Source organism: Mandrillus leucophaeus, unplaced genomic scaffold (genome assembly GCF_000951045.1).
Source record: "Mandrillus leucophaeus isolate KB7577 unplaced genomic scaffold, Mleu.le_1.0 Scaffold408, whole genome shotgun sequence".
NCBI lineage: Eukaryota > Metazoa > Chordata > Mammalia > Primates > Cercopithecidae > Mandrillus > Mandrillus leucophaeus.
In genome coordinates, this window is record NW_012104343.1 from 1702592 (window position 1) to 1725542 (window position 22951).

Genomic DNA, 22951 nt, shown 5'->3' on the forward strand with positions numbered 1-22951 from the left:
ATGGCGAAGCCCTGTCTCTACTAAAAACACAAAAATCAGCCAGACATGGTGGCAGGTGCCTGTAATGCCAGCTACTTAAGAGGTTGAGGCAGGAGAATCACTTGAACCCGGGAGGCAGAGGTTGTAGTGAGCCAAGACCACACCACTGCACTCTAGCCTGGGCGACAGAGCAAGACTCTGTCTCAAAAACAAACAAACAAAAAGAAAAAAAAATGGAGTTTAATTTGGCCAGGTGAGGTGACTCACGCCTGTAATCCCAGCACTTTGGGAGGCCAAGGTGGGTGGATCACTTGAGGCCAACTTAATAAATGCGAAAGTCTGGCCAACATGGTGAAACCTGTCTCTATCAAAAATAACAAAAATTAACCAGGTGAGGTGGTTCACACCTCTGATCCCAGCTACACAGGAGGTTGAGGCATGAGAATCACTTGAACCCAGGAGGCGGTGATTGCAGTGAGCCAAGATTGTGCCCCGTACTCCAGCCTAGGTGACAGAGCAAGACCCCATTTCCAATGCCTCCAAAAAAGAAGAAAAAAAAAAAAAAAAAAACTTAAATTTAAGACTAGGCACAGTGGCTCACAACTGTAATCCTAGCACTTTGGGAGGCCGAGGCAGGCAGATCACTTGAGCCCAGGAGTTCAAGACCAGCCTGAGCAACATAGCAAGACCTTGTCTCTACATATTTAGAAAAAAAAAATTAACTGGGTGAAGTGATGCATCCCTGTAGTTCCAGCTCCTTGGGAGGCTGAAGTGAGAGAATCACTTAAGCCTGGAAGGTCCAGTCTGCAGTGAACCATGGTTGCACCACTGCACTCCAGCCTGGGTGACAGAACAAGACTCCATCTCAAAAAAAAAAAGAAAAAACTTAACTCACTACTTTTCTAGGAATTTGGGCCCCAGATGAAATTTTATGGCTGATATTATATTTCTTTCTCAAAACTTTTCAAAACTCAGTACTTCAATACATGTTGTACCCTGAAATGTTATTTTCATAAACATAATTAATTTCTACTCTGGAAACTCTTGTATTTAAAAAATTAATTCCAGCACACAGTATAATAACCCTATGTCTAGGAGAAGAGCCATTTCATATTATGAATGCACCAGTTACAACAGGTCCACCTTAAGTTGCTTACTCTGTGAGTCTGACAAATTATTTATTGCTCACAAAACTACTGTGGTATCTGGAATGCATCAGTTTTTAAAAAAAAATAATTTTCATCCCAGCACTTTGGGAGGCTAAGGTGGGTGGATCACTTGAGGTCAGGAGTTCGAGAGCAGCCTGGGCAACATGGTAAAACCCCATATCTACTAAAAATATAAAAATTAGCTGGGTATAGTGGCACATGCCTGTAGTCACAGCTACGCGAGTGGCTGAGGCACAAGAATCACTGGAACCCAGGAAGCAGAGTTTGCAGCAAGCCAGGATCGCGCCACTGCACCCTAGCCTGGGCAACAGAGCAGAAACTCTGTGTCAAAAAATATAAAATAATAATTTTCACAACTCAAACACAATTAACTGCTTTTAGTTTAAACTCTTTTAAATTCTGACTTTTTACCATTTGCACTGACAGGATGACAGTCATGCATAACCTAATGATGGGGATACATTCTGAGAAATGCATTGTTAGGTGATTTCGTCATGTAAACGTCATAGTGTGTATTTACCCAATGTGAGATGGTGTCACCTACTACACAGCTAGGCTGTCTATGATCTAGCCTATTGCTCCTACTAACCTGTACGGCATGTTACTGTGCTGAATACTGTAGGTGATTGTAACACAATGGGGAGTATTTGTGTATCTAAACATACCTAAATCTGGCTCTAGCTTTACTTCTTCCAACCCCCACAAAAGGTACAGTAAAAATATGGTATTGTAGTCTTATAAGACCCCTGTAGCATATGCAGTCTGTCATTAACTGAAACATCGTTATATTGTGCATGACGGTATTAGAAATTATAGAGGTTTTACTTTCTCTAAATTTAAAACATAGCTTATAAATAGAAAATATTTATTATAGCATCTAAAAAATGTACATAAGCCACATGTGAACTCTCAGTGCATATGACTAGGGGTGGGTTCTTTAGTCTTCATTGAGAAAAATTTTATATGATTTTTTTTAATGAAATAAGTATGGCATGGGATCCTCTTTTCCCTTCTTAACTCTGGTAAATTCCTGTGAGTAGCGAAAGATCTATTCACTATTGGAAGGTCTATCCCCAGGATGCTAAGTGAGAATTTTCCTGTACATACTAAGTAAGCACTGCATGCTCTAAAAAGAAAGCTGTCAATCATGGAGCCAGACACCTACTTCGGGGTTTACAAGGAGGCAGTGTGAATCCTGCCTCAAAAAAGATCCAAATAAGTGATCTTATTTGAATAAAGTTACTGAATCAGTCTCTTGTTCCCGGTCAGCTACGTGTCCACATAGGCGGGACATTAGTTAGTGCTGGAGAAGGACAGAGAATTGTCTGAGTCCTGTGGAAAGAACTAAGGCTTTTCCTCCTTTCCCATGAGAGAGGAGACAGAGGGCATTCCCATGCTCTCCAGTCCTGGTGAGAAGGGGTTCAGGAGGAATGTACATCTGGCTTGGGAGTGCCTGCTAGGAGGGAAAACTGGCCTTGGTATCCGTAACTAGACTTCTGGCAGGCAGGTCACATAGCACCTACCGAGCTGACACAGAGAGTCCTGGGGAGAAATGCCCTGGCAGAGAGGGGGAGTGTTCACAGAGCAGCCCGCCCTTCTACTGTTCTGTGTGACAAGGATGTGTCCATGTCATGTGGGCCACATGGCTGTGCAGAAGGGGGCTGAGGTTATGTTTGTCCCCCTGGGTTCCCCTCAAAGGGCATATATGTGTCCTAGGAGGGCTGAGTGGGAGTTGGAAGAAGTCAAGCTAGAGCCAGATTTCTGCCACCAGGAACTGTGCAGTGGAGGGAACTGCCCTCTACCCTAAAAGAGCCCTCCAAAGAACTCACATGGGGACACAGGAAAACCTAGGTTGGAGCAGCTGCTAAGCAGAGCACATGGGAGACTATGTTAACGTTAGCTGAACAGCAGTAGCGGCTGCCAGAGAAACAGCCAGACAAGAAAGGGACCTCGTCCTTTTCCTGTTTCTTCCTCCCCAACTAAACACATGAACTAGGTAGAGCTTGGGGCAGGGAACATCCGAGGTAGACCATGACACCTGCCCTCTCCTAGGAGAAGTCAAAATGCAGACCAAGCTTCTCTTACCCACCCCGGGCTTTTTAAGCCCCAAGACTGGCACATGATGAGGGAGGGAAAAGTTTGAATCAGATATGAGTTTGGATTTCATACAAAATGGAGTCTTCATGACTCAAAGTGACCAGGAAGTTACGCAGTCTGCCCGAAAGGTTGAATGGCCTGGTGCCCATCAGGCAGGCAGACTGGGCATGGCCCCTTTGGGAGTAACTAAAATAACCTAAAACAACTTTTTGGTGTTTGAACCCCAGTACAGTTAAGACTGTTCCATGAACTGATTGCATTTAGATATACTCGTGTTAACTTATATATATATGAATTTAGTAAAGGAGAAGAGACTTTATTTCTTCTAAAGGTTACAGCCTGCAAGGTAGCCATCCCACAGGCTGGGAAGCACCTCCAACCAAGACCCCAGAGACAGGTTCTTCGAAGGGGAAGGCCTTAGAGTAGAAGATTTACGCTGAACAGGTTAGCTAAACGCGTATATTCAATGTGTTACAAGAGCTGTGAATATTCATGAAGGTAGTCCTGACACACGTGTATTCAACAAACATGCATGTAACATGTGACCTATGTTTACTTTGGGTTGGAGACTTAACATGTAGATATATTACAGTTAGCCCTATACATCAGAAGGGCTTTTCAGGACATGAAGGCACACAAGTGTGCAATCTCGGTAGACCAACCAGAACTAGTCCACGGTCAGTGATCTTATTTGGATAAAGTTACTGAATCAATCACTTGTCCAGCTGTAGTTACGGTTGGTGGAGCAGGGGCTGAGGCCCAGTCAGCATCTGGTGGAGCTGCAAATTGTTTAAATATTGCTTCTCTTAAGGCCAGTGCCTGTTTAGCCGCTAGAGAAAAAGAAAAAGCTTGTGGCAGTTGGAACGTAGTTTATTCTTTAGGTGTAGGGGTGCGTGATTTAACCTTTGCCTGGCATGGCCTCGGGTCCTGTTGATAATTCGGTATCTTATTGCCACAGGGAGACTGTTCTGTCACTCTTATGATCTCTATTTTAACATTAATTCCTACCAGTTGTTTTGTCTAAACCATGAAAGAGAGGAGGTATAATGAGGCTTGTCTCACCTCCCATCCCATCATGGTCAGAAACTCAATTTTAAGGTTTTTCTGGGGTCCCCTTGGCAGTCTTATGAGGGGGCTTAGAATTTTATTTTTAGTTTCTATTCATTTCAGGGTCAGTACAACCAGGCCGTATATAGCTAGAGCGACCCTCTTCCTTCTGGTGACATCAGTACCAGGCTCACACTCCTTCTTGGCCATCCCAGCAGGCTGACATATTGTGCCACTCACCTGTGTGACCTGAGGAAGCCACTTCACCTCTTTAAATGTCTGTGTCTTCATCTATCAGATGACAGGTGGTCTCTGGACTATTTAGCACTGGAAGTGCTAGAAGCACTTCTAGCATTAGATTAACACGAGAAATGTGTGAAAGTTGTAGAAGATGTGATTTGTGTAAAGAATTCGCTCAGGAGTGGATGAGGATGCCACTTAAGATGATAGTCCAGCTAAAGCATGGAGTTAGTACATTCAAATCAGATGACAGCTCTTGGAGACAAGGCCAACAGAGTGGATGGGTCCAAGACTGAATTCGCTAGAAAGGTAAGAAGAGGAAGAACCCCCTATGGATGTATAAAAGAGCATGGAGTTTAGAGAGGGAACTGAGGATTAGCAGAGCTGGTTTAAGTGAAAGGTGTTTGGAAGTGCCTTTGGACAGACCCTGGGGATCTAACTTCCTGAACAGAAGGCCATCTTCCTGACGGTCCATCCCCAGCCAGCCTCTGGTTAACAGAAGACATGGAAAGCAAAGGTGTAGGAGTGTATGGAGATGCAGTTGTAACTAGAGAGAGAGGTATTAAATTGCTGGTGAGCGTTTCTGGGGTGAGGAAACTTTTAGCTAGGGATAAGCTTTCTTTTCTATCACTTGTTTGCTGATGATACAGTTCTTTGCTGGGTCTCTTAACCATATTGTGGTTATGTGCTTGCCTTCTTCCTTCAGTGATCTTTGTACGGGCTGTTTGTGAATGCTGAAGATGCTCAGAGCTTGCTGAATAAGTTTACATGCTCTGCCATTTTCTGTGATTTAACTTCACAGTGTGTTTTAGAAAGATGAAATTTGGGAACAGAACTTGGGATAGTCGAGCCAAGAGCTCAGTCGGTCTATTTGAAGATTTCTACTCTAACTCCTGGGAAGGGATGCTGGTTGGTTTGGTGTTTGGTTCTGAGCAAACATTACTACTTTATCTTATTAATGGTGAGCGAGAGAGCCAGAATCATGGAGCTGAATCATTAGACTCACAACTGCTATTCCCAAGGGTTTCTGATTGAGGAACAGAACTGAATTTCCCTGACTTCAGTTCTTCCCTGCCCCAGCCTCCTTCCTGCCACCTCCTTCACTCCTCCAGTGCTGGGTAGCAAGCTGACACGTCTTCCTTCGTTAACTACAGAGTTTTTCCCATAAGAACTCTGGAGGCATAAATGTCTTCTAGGTTTATCAAATAGAGCAATGACCAAATCAGGAAAAGTCATTTTATTACACTGTTTACTGTTGGTCATTGAAGATAAGAAAATAAAAATGTTGGACCTGTATTAAAGGTTTTTTCTTGTTTTTCTTGAAGTTGATAAAAATATTTATCCTCTGAAAGTAGTGACCTGAAGGGGGAAGGTATTTCTGGTTTTCCGGCAAATATAAAATACAGTTTGCTTTTTTCTAAGGCATGAATTTATTGGTAACTTTCCTTGCATAAATGCATAAATGATTTTTTTCGGTCAACTCAAAATGTTTTAAAGCAAAAAGAATGACTTGGAAGTCAATTATTAAACCTTGAGCACCCTAAAACATTTTTTGAGGTTTTTTTTTAATGTGATTCTTTGCATTTTGTTATTTTCCTCTTTTCCTTCCTGGATGCTACCTTGGTAGCTACCATGTTTTAAATATTGACAAGATAAGATAGTTTTCTGTTTATATCAGCAGTCGTCTGTCTGTGAAATATGGACGAATCAGAACGCAGGATTTCCTTTCTCAGCGATCCATCAGGTTCATAATGTAAGGTTACAAATGGTTCTTTTCTTCTCCTGAACTTGCGCTATGTACTGTGTTGCACAGTGTTGTCAACAGCTATAGGTACTGTGTCCTGGTAATGCAGAAAATTTGTAATGTCTGGTGACTCTGAGACTCTTTGTCTATTATACTTCATTTACTGTGCCTTGTGATGAGTTGATGTGCAAACATTGTCCTAAAAAAGAAACATACTTGGTTTTAAAGTCTATGGTTAAAATATGTCCCATGTGAGTTTTGGCTTTCATTCCAGGCGTCTGTGTTAACTTGCTTTTACAGGAAAAAGAAATGGGTAAATTGATATATATATACACACATGTATATATCAGCATTATTCCTCCCCATTTTGTACTTCCCCGTATTCATGGACTCTGCAACCCTTTGTGTCTAATGATTCTCAAAGATTCATGTGCTTTACTTGTGAGAAATTTCTGAGTATGATTTGCATGTTATTCTGTATATATTTGATGCAAATGTGGGGGGAGGTGAGCTGGGAGAGGCACGGTTACAGCTACAAAGTGGTTCTCAGCCTTTTTCCATTTGACAGTACTGAATTGATCTTTGCAAATTGTATGAAATTGTGACCCATTTTACTCTGAGCTGTGTAATTTTCAAATGTTCATATTTCACCTTTGCATACTTTAGAAAAAGTTTATTTCTATTTGGAAAATAAACATCTAAATGTTTGGGGTTTTATGTTCTGTATTTTAAAATACTGTTCTATTTGCACACCCTTTTGAATTTCTCCCATTGGATAGGCTGCTGTCTGAGAAGTTGAGACACTTGGTTGAGAATCACTGAGCAGAATTCTTGGGGCGGCATGTGAAGGGATGCCACAGGCATTTTTGTGAAGTGCCTTTTGGGATGCTGCATCAGGCACATATGTCCTCCTATGCATGGGACTTCTGGCTCTTGAGGACCGTGGTGTCTATACATTGCCTGGTACTGGTGTTCACGTGACCCAGCAGTTCCTCTTGAACTCATAAATGCTAATCAGAGCTTTTATGTGTTCATAAGTGGCCATCTCTGCTCTTTTTCATCTAAAGGAACAAATTCAGTATAACCAACTGCATTTGATCAAACAAGCATTCTTCATTCCTGAAGATTTTTTGAAAGAATAACTACAACATCCTGCTTTCGTATGTGTGTGAATGTTTATAGGAAGCCTTTTCCTTACATTCACATTCAAATATATGTATGCATATTTATAAGCATAGAGCTGTGTATAGCATTCTTCAAAGCCTTAGAGATTACAGAAAGTAAATGTAATCACATGTATCTTATGTAGGTTTGGGTAGCCCATCTCTGAAATTTGTCAGAATCATTGAAAGTAAAACCTTAAAACAATAATTTTCCTTAAAATCATTTTAGTTTTTCATTAAGTGTTCTGAAGAAATTGAGAATAATGTTTGTTAATATTCAGATCTAAATTTACAAGCCAGTAGGTGGGAGCAGTCCTCATAGAAAAGATTTTAAAGGTTCTATTTTTAAAAATCAATTAAATCCTAATTTTAAAAATTTTTAAAGAATAATACAAGGCTTGGAAAATGCCATACTTTTCTATTAATGTTAGAAAACTAAGTTGTAAGCATGGCTTTTAATTATCTACTGACATCCTTAGGAAACTTTTTCCTTAAGAAGAAAATAACGTAAAGGCCTAGTCCAGTGGCTCATGCCTATAATCTCAGCACTTTGGGAGGCCGAGGCGGGTAGATCACTTGAGGCCAGGAGTTCGAGACCAACCTGGCCAACATGGTGAAACCCTGTTTCTACTAAATATACAAAAGTTAGCCAGGTGTGGTGGCATATGCCTATAATTGCAGCCACTTGGGAGACTGAGGCAGGAGGATCACTGGAACCTAGGAAGTGGAGGTTGCAGTGAGCCCAGATTGTGCCATCGCACTCCAACCTGGGTGACAAGAGACTCCATCTCGGAAAAAAAAAAAAAAGACAGAAAATAACATAGAGAAGGTTTTTCCTTTGTGTTCTCAGAGCATATAGAATATGTAATATTCAGTTTCCCTTTTGGAGGGAGAGAGCTACCTGATACGATTTGTTTTAGAATTTGCCATAGGCATCCAGTGCATGTGAACTTAAAATTTGCAGCTATTTACCAGCTGTTGAAATAATGCAAAGTTTAAAAGCTGCAATTTGGAATCTGCCATCCAGTAAAAATCTCTCTATAGACTTTTGTGACGTTTTTTGTTTTTTAACTAAATTCCATTGATGCTTTTGTATTTTTCAGTTGTTGGTATAAGAGAATGTTTAATTTAATTACATTATATTAGATGTGGTCCAATTATAGTCCTTCAAACTCACCCAGACTATGAATTTGTAGCTAGCAGTTGCAAACACGTGTTAAACAGAATCAATTCTCCATTTAAAATTCTAATCTCAAATTGTTTTTTTCTTTATGTTAGCAGTTTAGTTTTTATTTGAGTTTGAAGAAGAGAGCTAATGATGTACATTTTCCTCTGTTTAATTGATGTTCTTTAGTGTGCTTATTAAAAAAAAGAAAAGGCCTTAAGCATACATCTAAAAAATAATAATAAATACCAAATAAATGAAGTTTTAAGCCATGACAAAATTCTTGGCATATTAAGATCATTCAAATACATAAACCTAAAGGAAAGATTTTCTGTAAATATTTTAAGTGCCAAAGGGATAGCCTGAAGACATTTATTAGGAGTACCTTGAATCATTTTAATTTCTCATTTATAATTACTTAAGGAATCCTTTCAAAGACTACTGTGTCAATAATAATTCAAAATATGACAGAATTCTACCCTAAACTTTTCCTACTTCATTTTGTTATTCTAATTAAATATTGCATTGTTAGCTGTGTTTAGGTCTACTTTTCATTAAAGATAAGCTTTGATTATAAACCATTATTGAGGCCAAAGACTTCTTAGGTCTGTTATTTAATATTTAATAAGCATTCTTAAGTGGAAAATTACTAAATTTAAAAATATTTGCCTAAGGAGATGCAAGTATTATGTAGACATGAATGTACTAGTCGACAAGACCCAACACTAGGTTTTAAAGTTCAAAATGATTTTATGTATGAGGCAAAAATCTTTATTTCTTTTTTGACCTCTTCTTCCGTTCCATATAGTAACTACTCTACCTAATTCCTCCATAGCTCATTCCTGCTGTAATTCAGCCTCCAGGAGGGTTGAGACCTAAGGCACCTTTGTTCTCTGAACTCTTTTGTTCTTACTGGCAGTCAACCAGGTAAAGCTGAATCCCAGCCAAGGGCCAAGGTCATACCTGTCCTTTACAACAGTGTAATGTTAAGTCCAGTTGTTGGAGTCCATCCATTCCCATTAAATTAATTCCAAAAAGAAGAATTAACATCTACAAATTGAGTCCTCTAAATATTTTTAGATCTAAGTTTAAAAAAAAAAAAAATAGGCAGGGGCAGGGAGAGAAGTTGATTAATTTCCAGGCAGAAAAGAAATTATTTTCTAATAAATTAAATCTTAAGAACACTTTTCCTTCTGTTTCAAAACGAATTTCTGGAAATAGCACTAAATATGATAAAATTCAGTGTCTCTTTCCAGAAAGGTAGATTCAGTCCCCATAGGGAATTTAACAATATTTGAACTGAAGCAATGTTTGAAGGCCACAAAGAAAATGAAATAAGGATTATATTTCTTTTCCTTGTAATTATCTCCCACCTCAGCACCTAGGGAAGATCCTATCAGATCACTCTCAATTCAAAGCAAGTGGTTTGTGATTTTTGGACAAAGTGGAGTCATAGGAGAGCAGATGATGGCGCTGTCTAAACAGATTTAAGTGAATGTTCCACTAATTTCTTCAAGTGGTTATCAAATAAGGGATTTCAGTGATTTCCAGACCGAGATTGGAATGTATGTGCCGGGGCTTGTTATTCCCACAGTGGCTGCTACAACTTATGTGGATGATGTAAATATTTGGATCAGCATTTGGCTGTGGCTCTGGCTTTAAATGTATGGAACTCACATTAAAGTTTAATTATAAAAGTGTGTGAGTTAATTGAACAATTAGAGAATGAGTTTGCATATGATTTGCATGCTTAATGTACTAACACGTGAAATGTTTTCATAACCCTAGCTTCCCCCAACTCATTCTCACCCCTAGTCCTATTCCCAGCCCTGGCCCTGCAACTCATGGCACCACCAGCTCATGCCATGTTCAGACTTTTTTGAAAACTGCCTGTTGAGCTTGGCCAAGGTCTACCTCTGCTGAACTGTAATAGGGTTCACATGAAGATCTGATGCTTGGTTTGAGTTGTCACATCAGCAGACACTGGATCAAAGGATCTTTGGAAGCCAACCAGATCCTCCTTTTTCATCATTCCACGGAGTTGCATGCAAACTTCTGTTGTTTTGTTAACAGTGTTACCTGTGACTTAAATGTACAATACCTGTTTGCCATGTTGTTGTTGCTTTACCGAGGGAGCGGGAGAAGGAGGGAGAAGTTTAATGGGGGAGATTAGAGGATGATTTGCTAGATTTGGGTAAAGCTTTTGTTTGAGAACCCATAGCTGCATGTTTCCAGAGTTTTAAGCTATCATCACTTAAAAGTGATTATACTCAGCTTCAAAATGATATTGAAATCCACATATCCTATATTTTGAATTTTATACTAGTGTTTTGTAAGTTACAGCCAGATGAAATAAAGACCAGAGAGAGAATAAAGAGCCAGCCATTTGAGAAAGAAGGAAAAGAAAAAAATCAAAATAAGAAGGCAAAGAAAAACTTAATCTAGTTTTAGAATTGCAGTCAGTTATCACTTATATAAACTAAAAATTCATATAAATATAAAAGAAAAACTCAAGAATGAGTCAGGAATGGATAATAAAACAGATAAAAATGCTAAAGTTAATATTGCAAGTAAAGTCTTAACAATGCCAACAGACAATATACATGTAACAAAATTTCACATATACCCCATAAATGTGTACAAAAATAAAAAATACCAACAGATAGAGAATAGGAGGATTAAGCAATGTAAAAGTAAATCAGCAACCAAAACCAAACTAATGGAGAAAGTGGCTGAGAACAGAGCAGGAGAGAAGAGCCGAAGAAGTTCCAACTGGTCACACACTAACTACAGTGAGAAGCCAAGGAAATAGCGTGATGCTCACTTTCTCTTCCTGCAATTCGAAGTGACCCATCTCAAGGAGAAAAGCTTCAGGCACTCCACTGCTATTAAAAAAAAAGAAAAAAAAAAAAAAGAAAAAAAGCCTGCGGCGTTACTGAAGTCCTCTAGGAAGGGCTTTTTATCATTGGCAGCTACTTCATATGCCACCTAATGTAAGTCCAAACTGCACAAAGAAAATTGGAGAGCTAGTTCTCCCCAAAATATGCACCCTGTGTATGCCATTCCTAGAGAACTGTGGGTCTTAATCTTTTGGGGTTTCTAGATTCTTTCAAAGAATTTAATGAAGCAGAGAACTTCCTTTCTCTCCCAAAACATACACCTGCATCCAAAATTTTGCATTCTTGTCCTAGACTCCTTAAAAATTCTCCTTAAGAAATCCCACAGTGTGTCAACACACTTTCTAGCACTTCTGTGGAACTTGTTCTCTAACTAAGGTTTTATTTGGTTTTGGAGTTTATGAGACCTTTTAATACTCTTCCAACTCCTGAGAAAAGTAATTTCTCATAGTTCTATATATAGCCAAATCTAGGTTAGATGAGAGTAACTCTAGAAATCTGCCTATTTAATTTTAGTTATGTCCATTTGAGAGCAAAGAGCTGAGTTTTGAAAAATCCAAATCTTTCCCAGGAGAAAGAGTAAGAAATATCTCATGTAAATCAGAGTAGAGCCCAGAAAATACCTGCCAACACTGGCCTTTGACTTTATAGATGCTCACATTAAGCTATTATAGTGATGAAACAGGTTGAGGCTAACCTTATGGAAAATGATAAATGAAATGATGGGAGGTCCTCTTGTTTTAGGTCTGTATTATATGATAGACCATCATTTGGGAATGTGCTTGTATTTGTGAATCAGAATCCTCAAAGTACATGCATATGTACGGGTGACCAAACTTGGCATTTCACTGTTTAGTCTTCATTGGTACATTAAGTTTTCTGAGAAAAGTAGCTGAATACATCTGAGACAATCACAGCATCATTAAATCAGTGCAGTTGAATTCAGACGAGAGAAACTCGTTGTCACCCATTAGTAAATTTTTAAATTTTGTTTAGCATCATGCTTACACTACCATTTCTCCAGAGATCTAAAATTATTCAAAGTGGCTAGTACATGTCATATTTGGGAACTGAAATTTATAGAACCGTGTGTTCTGAATGTGAAAGCCATTCAAACTAAAAATTTCAGTCAAGTTAAAAACAGAAAATTCTTTCAAAGATTGTATGTCCTTTGCTGTTGTGATGGAAAACTGTGATTAGTAAATCATTTATGAATATCTTCATTTTTTTTTTAAAGTGACTTAGCTTAGGGTGTCATTCTAAAAATAAAATAATTCAACTCCACACCTCACAAATTAACTCAGCCTTGAGAAATATGCTAATACGTATAAAAATGTAATAACCAAAGTATTTATATTCACATAAGACACCCAAATGCATTGGCACATTCACAGCACATGTGTGTAAGGTGAGCTCAGGGTAGCTATAGGGAATGAACTTTGCTGACTGCTCATATTGCCTCTAGAATAAATGTCATTTTCAGACAGGAGACTGGGGAGAACCTTCCATTACCTTGCGACCTCCGAATGAAGCCACAGCCTCCACTCCGGTACAGTACTGGCAGCATCACCCAGAGAAGCTTATCTTCCAGTCATGTGATTACAAAGCTTTTGTAAGTTACCCTCAATTCAGTATTTAGGCCCAAGTGGAGATAGGGGGTATGTTTTCGGCTTGTTTGCCATTTATATTGAAAATATACCAAAATATCCATATCCATCACTGAAATTTTTAAAGTGTTTTTCTCTTCACTGTTTCTTAAAGTAGCCTTCTATCCAAAGAGAAAGTCCAAATAACTAGAGCTTAAAAACCTTTTTAATCTTGTAAGTTTAAGGTCTGTTGTGACCTCTTCTATAGTTGTATATTTTTAAATGAATGTGATAACGTACAATCTTAAAATGGAAATGAGTGTAAATATGGCACATATATACATCTCTGCTCACTCACCAAACATTGGGTCTGCCACTTTATGTAAATACTAGATTCTTTTCACAGTCATCAATAGGATTATACTATTTTTCTTTCTTAGTTGTTGTTAGTTTTTTAGAAGAGAGGAAATAATTATACTTAGCTGAGAAATGTAATAGGAACAGCTACATGTTCAAAAGATACTGTAGGTTTGGGGTCAAGTGGTGGTTGTCATGACAACAGCAGAAAAAGTGGCTGAACCTTCAGCAGTGCATTGAAACTGCCTCCCAAAAAGAAATAGTTCAATCAGGCAAACTTCCCTGATAACTTAAAAGATAAGGATTTTACCAAAGGATAATAAATTTCACCTTCATTTGATTAAGATGGACATTGTGGTTATCTCATAGCAATTGAGTTTCTTTTTGTTTTTTGTTTTTTGTTTTTTTTTCATTTTCTGCTTTCTGCCCCTCTTTTACTGCTTACTTATATTGCAGCTTTGGATTTCTTTCAGTGGTATTGCCCAAAACTGTAGGATTGAAATGGCTCCTCCCTCCAAAACTCCCTCCAAACCCCAAGTCCCTGAGCCTTTCTGAACGTGCCTTTCTCCAAGGCCCTGACGACGCCTTCTCCTGTTGTGCCCTCTCACGTCTTCTTTAAGTCAGGGACTTCCCTAGTCCACAAGAGTGGTTCCCATCCCCGTCTCTGCAAAGTACTAGGATGTCTCCAGTCTTGTCAGGAAGTGTCCATCAAATATCTTCTAAAATAATTATTGTAATTCACTTTTTAAAAAATCGTATATAGAGCTCTTTGGGGATGTGAGGAAAGGGCAAGGGGTGGAGGAATGACAAAAGAGAAAACCCCTACTAAAGCTTCAAAAGGTTGAAGAAGAGTCAATTGATAGAAAGGCAAATCAGACATTTTGTTTGAAACCATTTGGCCCCAGCCAGAAGCTGGAGTATGGGGGGCATTTTGTACCAGGATGATACAGTATGGGATCTGGTCTTCTAACAGCAAAGTGGTTGGCAATTCTTGGGAGACTTTGTCATCCTTCTAGCTCCATTCAGCCCTCCAGGTGGCACTTTGCACCGGGAACCCAGCTCTCTTCCCCTGTGAAACAACTGAGAATGCCTCTCTCCCTCCCCCTACCCTCCCATTCCGTTTTCAGGTGGATCAACCATAGGGCACACAGCTGTGAATGAAAAAGGTCCAAAACTGCATCTCTGCCTAAAAGCCTAACATTAATTACCTATGCAGCAGAATAAGCCCAAATGGGGGACATGTTGCTTAGCTTCTCAGCTGTCTCATGCAACCCTGTAATTACAGAGATAGTAGTGTGATTTATTTTTGCAGACATTGCTGCCTGAAAAAAGGGGAAAACATTTTTAGATGCCCCCATTTTGCAGTTAAATATGATTTGAAAGACGGCATCTTTAGAAGATGCTGCAGTTTCATTATAAAGAGCAATTACAGCCCCCAGAACTTATGGTTAATTCTGCTGCATTTTCTCTATGAATGCATTTATTTGTTAGGATTAGTTACTGTCAGTTTTTTAAAGTTATGCAACAACTTACAGCCAGGAAACCTAGCCAGTAATACTTCCACAATTTGTTTTTAAAACGTTGCTCATATTTATATTCCATTTCATAAATCATTGAATTTTTTTTTTTTTAATTTTAGTATTTAGGTTCTATGCTGATAAAAGAGCTTAGGGGGACAGAGTCAACCCAAGATGCTTGTGCAAAAATGCGGGTAAGTCTGCCAAATTACTTTATTTCTAGTAGCTGAAATACTAAATACCGGGTATGGATACAAATTGCCACGTTTCAAATTACTATTTTCTTCATCTGTTGGTCTGCTGAATCACACTGGTATTACATAAAAAGGTGCTTTCATTTTCTGCATGTTTAGACTTGAACTTATCTCACTATAGTTTGAGTTAATGTCTATTTGCTATATTTGTACTATGTTATATTTGTTCTTAGTTATTTTTAAAGATTTAAAATTGTATCATTTTCGAGATTAGAAAAATGATCTTTATTACGAGAAAAGGTTTTAAGCACTCACTCGATAGTCTGAGAATATTTACTGAAAAGATCACCAATTAACTAAAATTATCAAAAGCAGAAGAATTAGGAGCATATTATATAAAGCTAATATTCTTTATGCAATTTCTTATCAGTTTTTTTAAAATTTAAGAAAAATATTCAACTTCAAGTGGAATGAACTATTTAAGTGCATATGTTGACCAAAAATGGCAATTCCAGGCCGAGCACAGTGGCTCACGTCTGTAATCCCAGCACTTCGGGAGGTCAAGGCAGGTGGATCACCTGAGATCAGGAGTTCAAGACCAGCCTGGCCAACATGGCAAAACCCCTTCTCTACTAAAAATACAAAAATTAGCCAGGCATGGTGGTGCGCACCTGTAATCCCAGCTACTTAGGAGGTTGAGGCAGGAGAATCACTTGAACCTCAAGGCAGAGGTTGCAGTGAGCTGAAATCGTGCCATTGTGCTCCAGCCTGGGTGACAAGAGTGAAACTCTGTCACACACACAAAAAAAATGGCTATTCCAAATATCTGTGATTAGTGGCTGCTTGATTCCTAGGTGTCTATTTTAGCCAAAGCAACTCTAACTCATATTGCAGACCCACCTTTTCCTTTTGTGTGTCCTTTATTCTTGCTTCCTCCATAGCGGGTGTATAGAAGCTATGGTGGTATCTGAGTAACTGCACAAATCAAGAATATCAGACTTACTCAATATAGCATCTAACTGAAGTCAAATTTAAGGTCATTAGTAAGTGGAATGCTAACTTTTATTTACGGCCAATATACCTTGTTGTTTATTTTATATGAGCAGCTTTTGGTGGAAAATAATTTAAGAGCATATAATTACACTGAAACAGCTATGAAGGTAAACATGAAATATCCATTTGTTTATGGAAAGCTAAATATGTGTGAATCTTCATGAAATTGAGACTTCAATATGTAATCACTAATATTTTGATCAATTAATAGCAAAAAAGACTGAAATAGTTATCCTTCTATTTAATATAGAGTTATACAGTACTTAAGTTATCAGTACTAGTGAATTTTTAACTTAGGTACTGTGTTTAGATGAAAAAAAGCTTCTGTATGTGTCAGAAACTCTTAACTTCTAGTTCTATTGCTGCTTATTTGCCTTAGGAGTCACTTATCACTCATAAAAATAATATGATAGCTACTAACATTCACTGAATCCTTACAGTGTCCCCTAGTACAATTATTGTCCCCATTTTACAGATGAAGACATGGAGGCTTACAGAGGTTGAATAACTTACTTAAGGTCACACGGGGAATAACTTGCCAATGTGAGACTGGAACTCAGGTCTGTCTGACTCCAGAGCCCAGGCTTTTAACCACTACATTCTCCTGCTTCCCCGATCCTCTGTTTTCTTACATATAAAATGAGAACATTAGACTAGATGCACTTTAGAGTTCTCCCTGGTTTTATAATTCTGGAAATCTTATATTCTAAATATTTATCTGACCAAATTTGTGTCACCAATGAACAATAAGAAAAAGGGAAAGTTTTCATTCATCAAGCCTCATAATAATTTTGGAAATATTCATGAACATGTCTAATAAATTAGTTTGGCGTCTCTGATTTAATACTCTTAACTAAATTACCTGAGTCCAGCTACTCCGGTGTCATAATCAGCATCAATATTGCCTAGTGCATGCAGCATCATTTAAAATATACCAGATCTATGATTTGAATCTCAGTCAATTTCATGAAATTGAGTGGATCTGAAATTACATCCTGATAGCAATAGAAAAGCCATTTTAGTAGTCTCAGTAGAGAATAATTTAGTTAAATACTCGTCTGTTGCTTAAAATGAAACTTAGAAAAAAACATGTATTTAGAAGCCATTCTTCTGTTTTGGGGGACATTTTTCTGGTTTGCTGCTCTTGGTGCTTACGTAGTTTACATGAAAACAGAAACTTCATTACTTCTCGGCCTATCATAAACCCTTATTTCCAATCTGGATTAAATAAGTCTCAGTTCTTGATAAAGTAGCTAAGGTTGCATTCACTACATTTCACCAGAGTCTTTCAAAACCAGAAGCGTAGGGTTGATCTGCTATCTGGAGCTATTCTATTATGAATTAGAACTTCCACCAACTATAAATGATGTCGATCTCAACTTGCAGCTAATTTTCAGTTTGAACCCCAAGTTGCTGTTTTCTCTGATCTCAGCATGGTGACATTTCAGCCAAAAGTCCCAGTTCAATCAGAACTCCCCATGAAAACTTCTTTAGGACACAGATGATCTAAAAAGTTGATTCACGGTAATATTATTAGACCAAAGTATTGTAGATTAAGAGTTACCTGTTCATTCTTTTAATTGAAAAAAAAAAGATGTTTTCTGTTCAAAGTATGCATTTTAGCCAAAATTAAAATGTCTCTCCCAGTAATTAGTAAATCAGTGTGATTCCCAATTCTGATAAATGTTTCCTTAAATGTACTTTGTTAACAAAGATGACTAAAATCCACTGAGTTCACAATCTAGTGGAGAAAACCAACATGTGAACATTTAATTACCCCCAAAGTGATAGAAGTATTACCATAGAGGCATTTTCAAGTTGCCGTCAGCCTAAGGGATCATAATAGATGATCTTAAAAATGACATGTACTCATACCCTCCTAAAATCAGTTTATTAGGGCTAATAACAGGTAACAGTGGAGAGCTGTACACCCTGCCCTGCACAACTGAATTATGTGCATTAGTTCATTCAGTCCATGAAGTACATATTGCCATTGCTTCCACTTTACATATGGGAAAACAAAGGCGAAGAGAAGTTAAGTCACTTACGCAAGGTCACACAGACAGCAAATGGCAGAGCCAGGATTTGAAACCAGGCAGTCCACTCCACTACCCACACTGTGAATCCAGAGACTGGACTGCCTCTCCAATGTGCCAGGAACATTCATTGTCCTGGTTTTTTTTTTTTTTCCACTTTTTAAATGGTTTTATTTTATGTGCAAATAATAAACAGATGTTGTACCCATAAATTCTACTTTCCAAAAACAGGAGCTTTTTAAAAGAAAACCACATAATAACTTTTAAAAGGCACTGGGATTCCTCTGCTTCTAGATCATTGCTAGGCTAGAAAAATAAAGTTTGTTCTACCAGGAATCACAAGTTAGGACTGAGTGTTCTCCAGAGTGGAAATTCTAGAGTGTAGTGTCATTTCAGGCAAAGATTATTCAGTTCTCATCCCCAACATCCACAACTACCACAACTAAACCAGCTCAAAACAGTCCAGCATAATTAGGCTTCATCAAACAATGTCATTATGCTCTTCTAAGATGCAAATAAAGCAAAACAGGAAATTCTAAAATCAAAATAATAGTTGACACTGTCATACAAATTGTTAGTTCCTTGTTGTATCCTCCCTTCTATAACATTAATAAAGGGAATATTTTACTGCAAAGAATATTTTATTTTATATATCACTAGCCATGAATTTTTCCCATTAGTTATTATACAAATGCTGCCTAGTGCCATTATCCAAATGGTATAACCATTTTACGTCCACAATTCATTTCTATAGTTATAAGTAGAATTTTCATGATTTAACACTGAGTTGCAATCTAACATCCATAATATATGATGTGTTGTAGACGGCAATGTAGGAAAAACATATTTTAATCACTTTTCATTTAAGTGACCTTATGTAAAAGATAAACTAATAATTTAGCAGTTTAAAGTCTCCAAAGGGTGTTTTCAAATGTACATAAAGGAAATGGTTACAGAGATTTTTAAGAAGCATCTTCCATGTCCACATCCTCTTGTAGCTGCTGTACCGTGTTCTCTTCCAGCTGCTTCCCTTTGCCGGCAAGAGGGGCTTGGATAACATGGATGTTTTGCTTAACTTCTTTGATACCCTGAACTTTCTGTAGCTCTTTATTTTTCTTCAATCTGTTCATTATACATTTAGCTTGGTGTTTCTGTTTGATCTCTTCAGTCTTCTTCATTACATCAGTAGTTTTATTTCATAGCTCTCGCTGGTGTTTGATAGGTTCATTTCTACGTTTTTCAAATTCAAATGAATTATCCACTGTAAGCCCTTTACCAGCTGCTTTCCAGAATGCTTTGGTCCACCTAACTTTGTGAGGATTGCACTTCTTTTTAAAGTTTTTAATGACATTTAGATTTACAAAATCTGAACACCTTGCAATCATTGCAGATGAACATTGTGCCATGGCCAGGGTGGATGGGCCCCAAACAGAAAGAACACTTCTCGATACACATGTTGAACCCCCGTGGGTCCCCATCGACCAAACGCCAAGCTTGAGAGGAAGTCTTTTCTTTGAGACAGAGTTTCGCTCATGTCACCCGGGCTGGAATGCAATGGTACAATCTCGGCTCACTGCAACCTCTGCCTCCTGGGTTCAAGCAATTCTCCTGCCTCAGCCTCCCCAGTAGCTGGGATTACAGGCACCCGTCACCATGCCTGACTAATTTTTGCATTTTTAATAGAGACAGGGTTTCACCATGTTGGCCAGGCTGGTCTCAAACTCCTGACCTCAAGTGATCCACCCGCCTCAGCCTCCCAAAGTGCTGGGATTACAGGTGTGAGCCACCGCACCTGGCTGAGAGTTACCTCTTTTAAATAATGTGTCCACAGGACTGGATTTTACAGAGCCATAAGTATATTGCTTTGACTTTTCAGTGGGTTGGTTTGTTGCTGTTCTTATGTTGGTATGAATAGCTCCCACTTCAAAGGTTCCAAGACATACAGTTTTTGGTGAAGTGAAGGATTTGCTCTGGCCAGCTGAGGCCCTACTCTTCAATTTTGCCTCCCTAGGTTTACCCATCCCCCATCCCCCAACCCTGAATTTTGCCCCAGGGTTTAATTTTCACTAATATACAGTAATGCATCACTTCCCTAATTAAATATACAGTTAGGAAACATCTGTTACTGTAAGAGGTAAGCCATTATATTCAATTTAATACTCTCTACAGTCTTACTCTCTCTAATCCCATCGCTGATGGTTAGTATCATTCACAGGTGTTTGTTCTCAAGGAAATTTCTCTTAAAAAGAAATAAAAATAGGATTATTTGTTGTTTTGCTATTGCATTGTTTGGGTCCCTTATAAATTCTGGATATTAATCCTTGTCAGATGTACAGCTTGCAGATATTTTCTCCCATTCTCTAAGATGTCTCCTCTGCTGTTGTTGTTTCCTATGCTGTGCAGAAAGCTTTTAGTTTGATGTAATCCCATGTGTCTATTTTTGCTTTTGTTGCCTGTGCTTTTGGAGTCATATCCAAAAAATTCTTTCCCAGTCCAATATCATGACATGTTTCTCCAGCATTTTCTTCTAGTAGTTTCAGGCCTTATATTTAAGTCTTTAATCCATTTTGAGTTGACAAATAATCTACTTAAAAATGGACAAAAGACCAGAACAGACATTTATCAAAAGAAGACTTACAAATGGCCAAAAAGTATATGAAAAAATGCTCAATATCATTAATCAGTAGGGAAATGCAAAGCAAATTCAAAGCGAATCATTAGGGAAGTGCAAAGCAAAAACTACATCTTATTCCATTTAGAATGGCTATTATCAAAAAGACAAAAGATAACAAACGTTGGTGAGAATGTGGAGAAAAGAGAACCCTTGTACATTGTTGGTGGGAATATAAATTAGTAGAGCCATGATGGAAACAGTATGGTGGCTTCTCAAAAAATTATAAAGAGAACTACTATACTATCCAGCAATCCCAGTATTAGGTATATATCCAAAGGAAATGAAATCAGTATGTTGATATCTGCACTTCCATGTTTACTCTAGCACTATTCACAACGGCCAAGATGTGGATCCAAGCTAAGTGTCTATTTAAAATTCAGTGTCCATCAACAGATGAATGGGTAAAGAAAATGTGGTATATGTACACAATAAAATACTATTCAGGAGAAAAAAGGAATGAAATTCTGTTATTTGTGACAACATAGATGAACCTGGAAGACATTATGTTAAGTGAAATAGGCCAGACACAGAAAGACAAATACTGCATGATTTTACTCATACATGGAATCTCAAAAGTTGATCTCATACAAGTAGAGAATAGAACAGTGGTTACCAGAGCCAGGAAAGGGTAGATGAGGAGGAGGGGAATAGGGAGAGGTTACTCAGTGGTAACAAACTTACAATTCAATAGGAAAAATAAGTTCTGGTGCCCAATTGCATATTCGGGTGACTGTAGCTAACAATACTGTATTGTATACTTGAAAATAGCTAGAAGAGGATTTTGAATATTCTGAAAACAAAGAAATGATAAATGTTTGAGGTTCCAGGTATGACAATTACCCCTGTTTGTCATTACACAATGTATACATATATTGAAACATCACATTGTACCCCATAAATATGTACAGTTATGTGTCAATTAATATTTTTTTAAAATAATCATCCCCAAAAAAGAAATACCTGTTTTCAAATAAGATAAGGTAGAAATCTGCCTTCCTGGTGTAAGAAAGGATATATTTTAAGATTATTTTTACGTCAGAAATAAGCAAATCTAGTGTATTTAGGTTTTGGAACTTTTATTTCCCAAAGGATTTAGATAGTTTCCCCATAGTTCTCGTTGAATCTATTCCTCTTAATTTGTATGATTTTTAAACTTTCAATCCAGAAGCACTTCTAAAGTGTGAATTTTCAAATATACAAATTTCCAAGTAATAATCTGTGCCTTAGTTGAAGTATTAAGACTTTTCTCTTTTTTATGTGTTTTAGGAAACAATAGTGGGAATGGGTTGGAAAGCTTTTAAAAAGTTAGATCTTAAAATTGGATGGAAATACTAAACGTAAAAGCCTCTTTCCTCTTAGAAGAGACTCAAACTAAAATCATGTTTTGTTCCTCTGTCCTCATACAAATACCTTCTGTGACAAATGGTCATTTTCAGATATAACTTCAAGAATTACTTCTTAGGAACCAAGCTGGGAAAAAAACTTTTAAGTAACTATTTTTCAAAAGTCTCTGTTGAGCTGGGCACAGTGACATGTAGTTGTACTCCCAGCTACTTGGGAAGCTGAGTCGGGAGGATCACTTCAACCCAGGAGTTTGAGACTGTAGTGTACTGTGATCACACCTGTGAACAGCCACTGCATTCTAGTCGGAGCAACATAGCCAGACCCCATCTTAAAAAAAAAATTCTCTGTTGCCCAATTTCATGGAAGCATCAATTATTTTCTTTCACTCTCTCCAAAATACTGCATGAGTCATAATGAATACAGCTTCTGAGCCCATAAATATGTGTAGTGTGTCTATTGAATAGCAATGCCCACGAAGAAACAGCCACATAGGTAACTCCTTATTGCTGATCCTTCCTCACGTGTGCCTTTCCCATTGTGAATGTTTTCTTACGGGTCTACCCTAGAAAGCTTTTTTTTGTTTTTTTTTTATTATTATACTCTAAGTTCTAGGGTACATGTGCATAACATGCAAGTTTGTTACTTATGTATACTTGTGCCATGTTGGTGTGCTGCACCCATCAACTCGT

At 38.0% G+C, this 22951-nt stretch overlaps 1 protein-coding gene across 9 annotated transcripts in view; it reads left to right on the top strand.

Moving 5' to 3' along the window:
- ANKS1B (ankyrin repeat and sterile alpha motif domain containing 1B) overlaps positions 1-22951 on the top strand; it is a 1315261-nt gene that overhangs the window by 1228740 nt on the left and 63570 nt on the right. For 7 of the 9 annotated variants that reach the window (XM_011992230.1, XM_011992227.1, XM_011992229.1 and 4 more), the window contains 2 exons: positions 12985-13113; positions 15084-15155. In XM_011992230.1, coding sequence (XP_011847620.1) covers positions 12985-13113; positions 15084-15155 — 201 coding nt within the window. Of the gene's footprint in view, positions 1-6210; positions 6286-12984; positions 13114-15083; positions 15156-22951 lie in introns of all 9 variants that reach the window. The other 2 variants (XM_011992232.1, XM_011992236.1) reach the window with 2 other exon arrangements.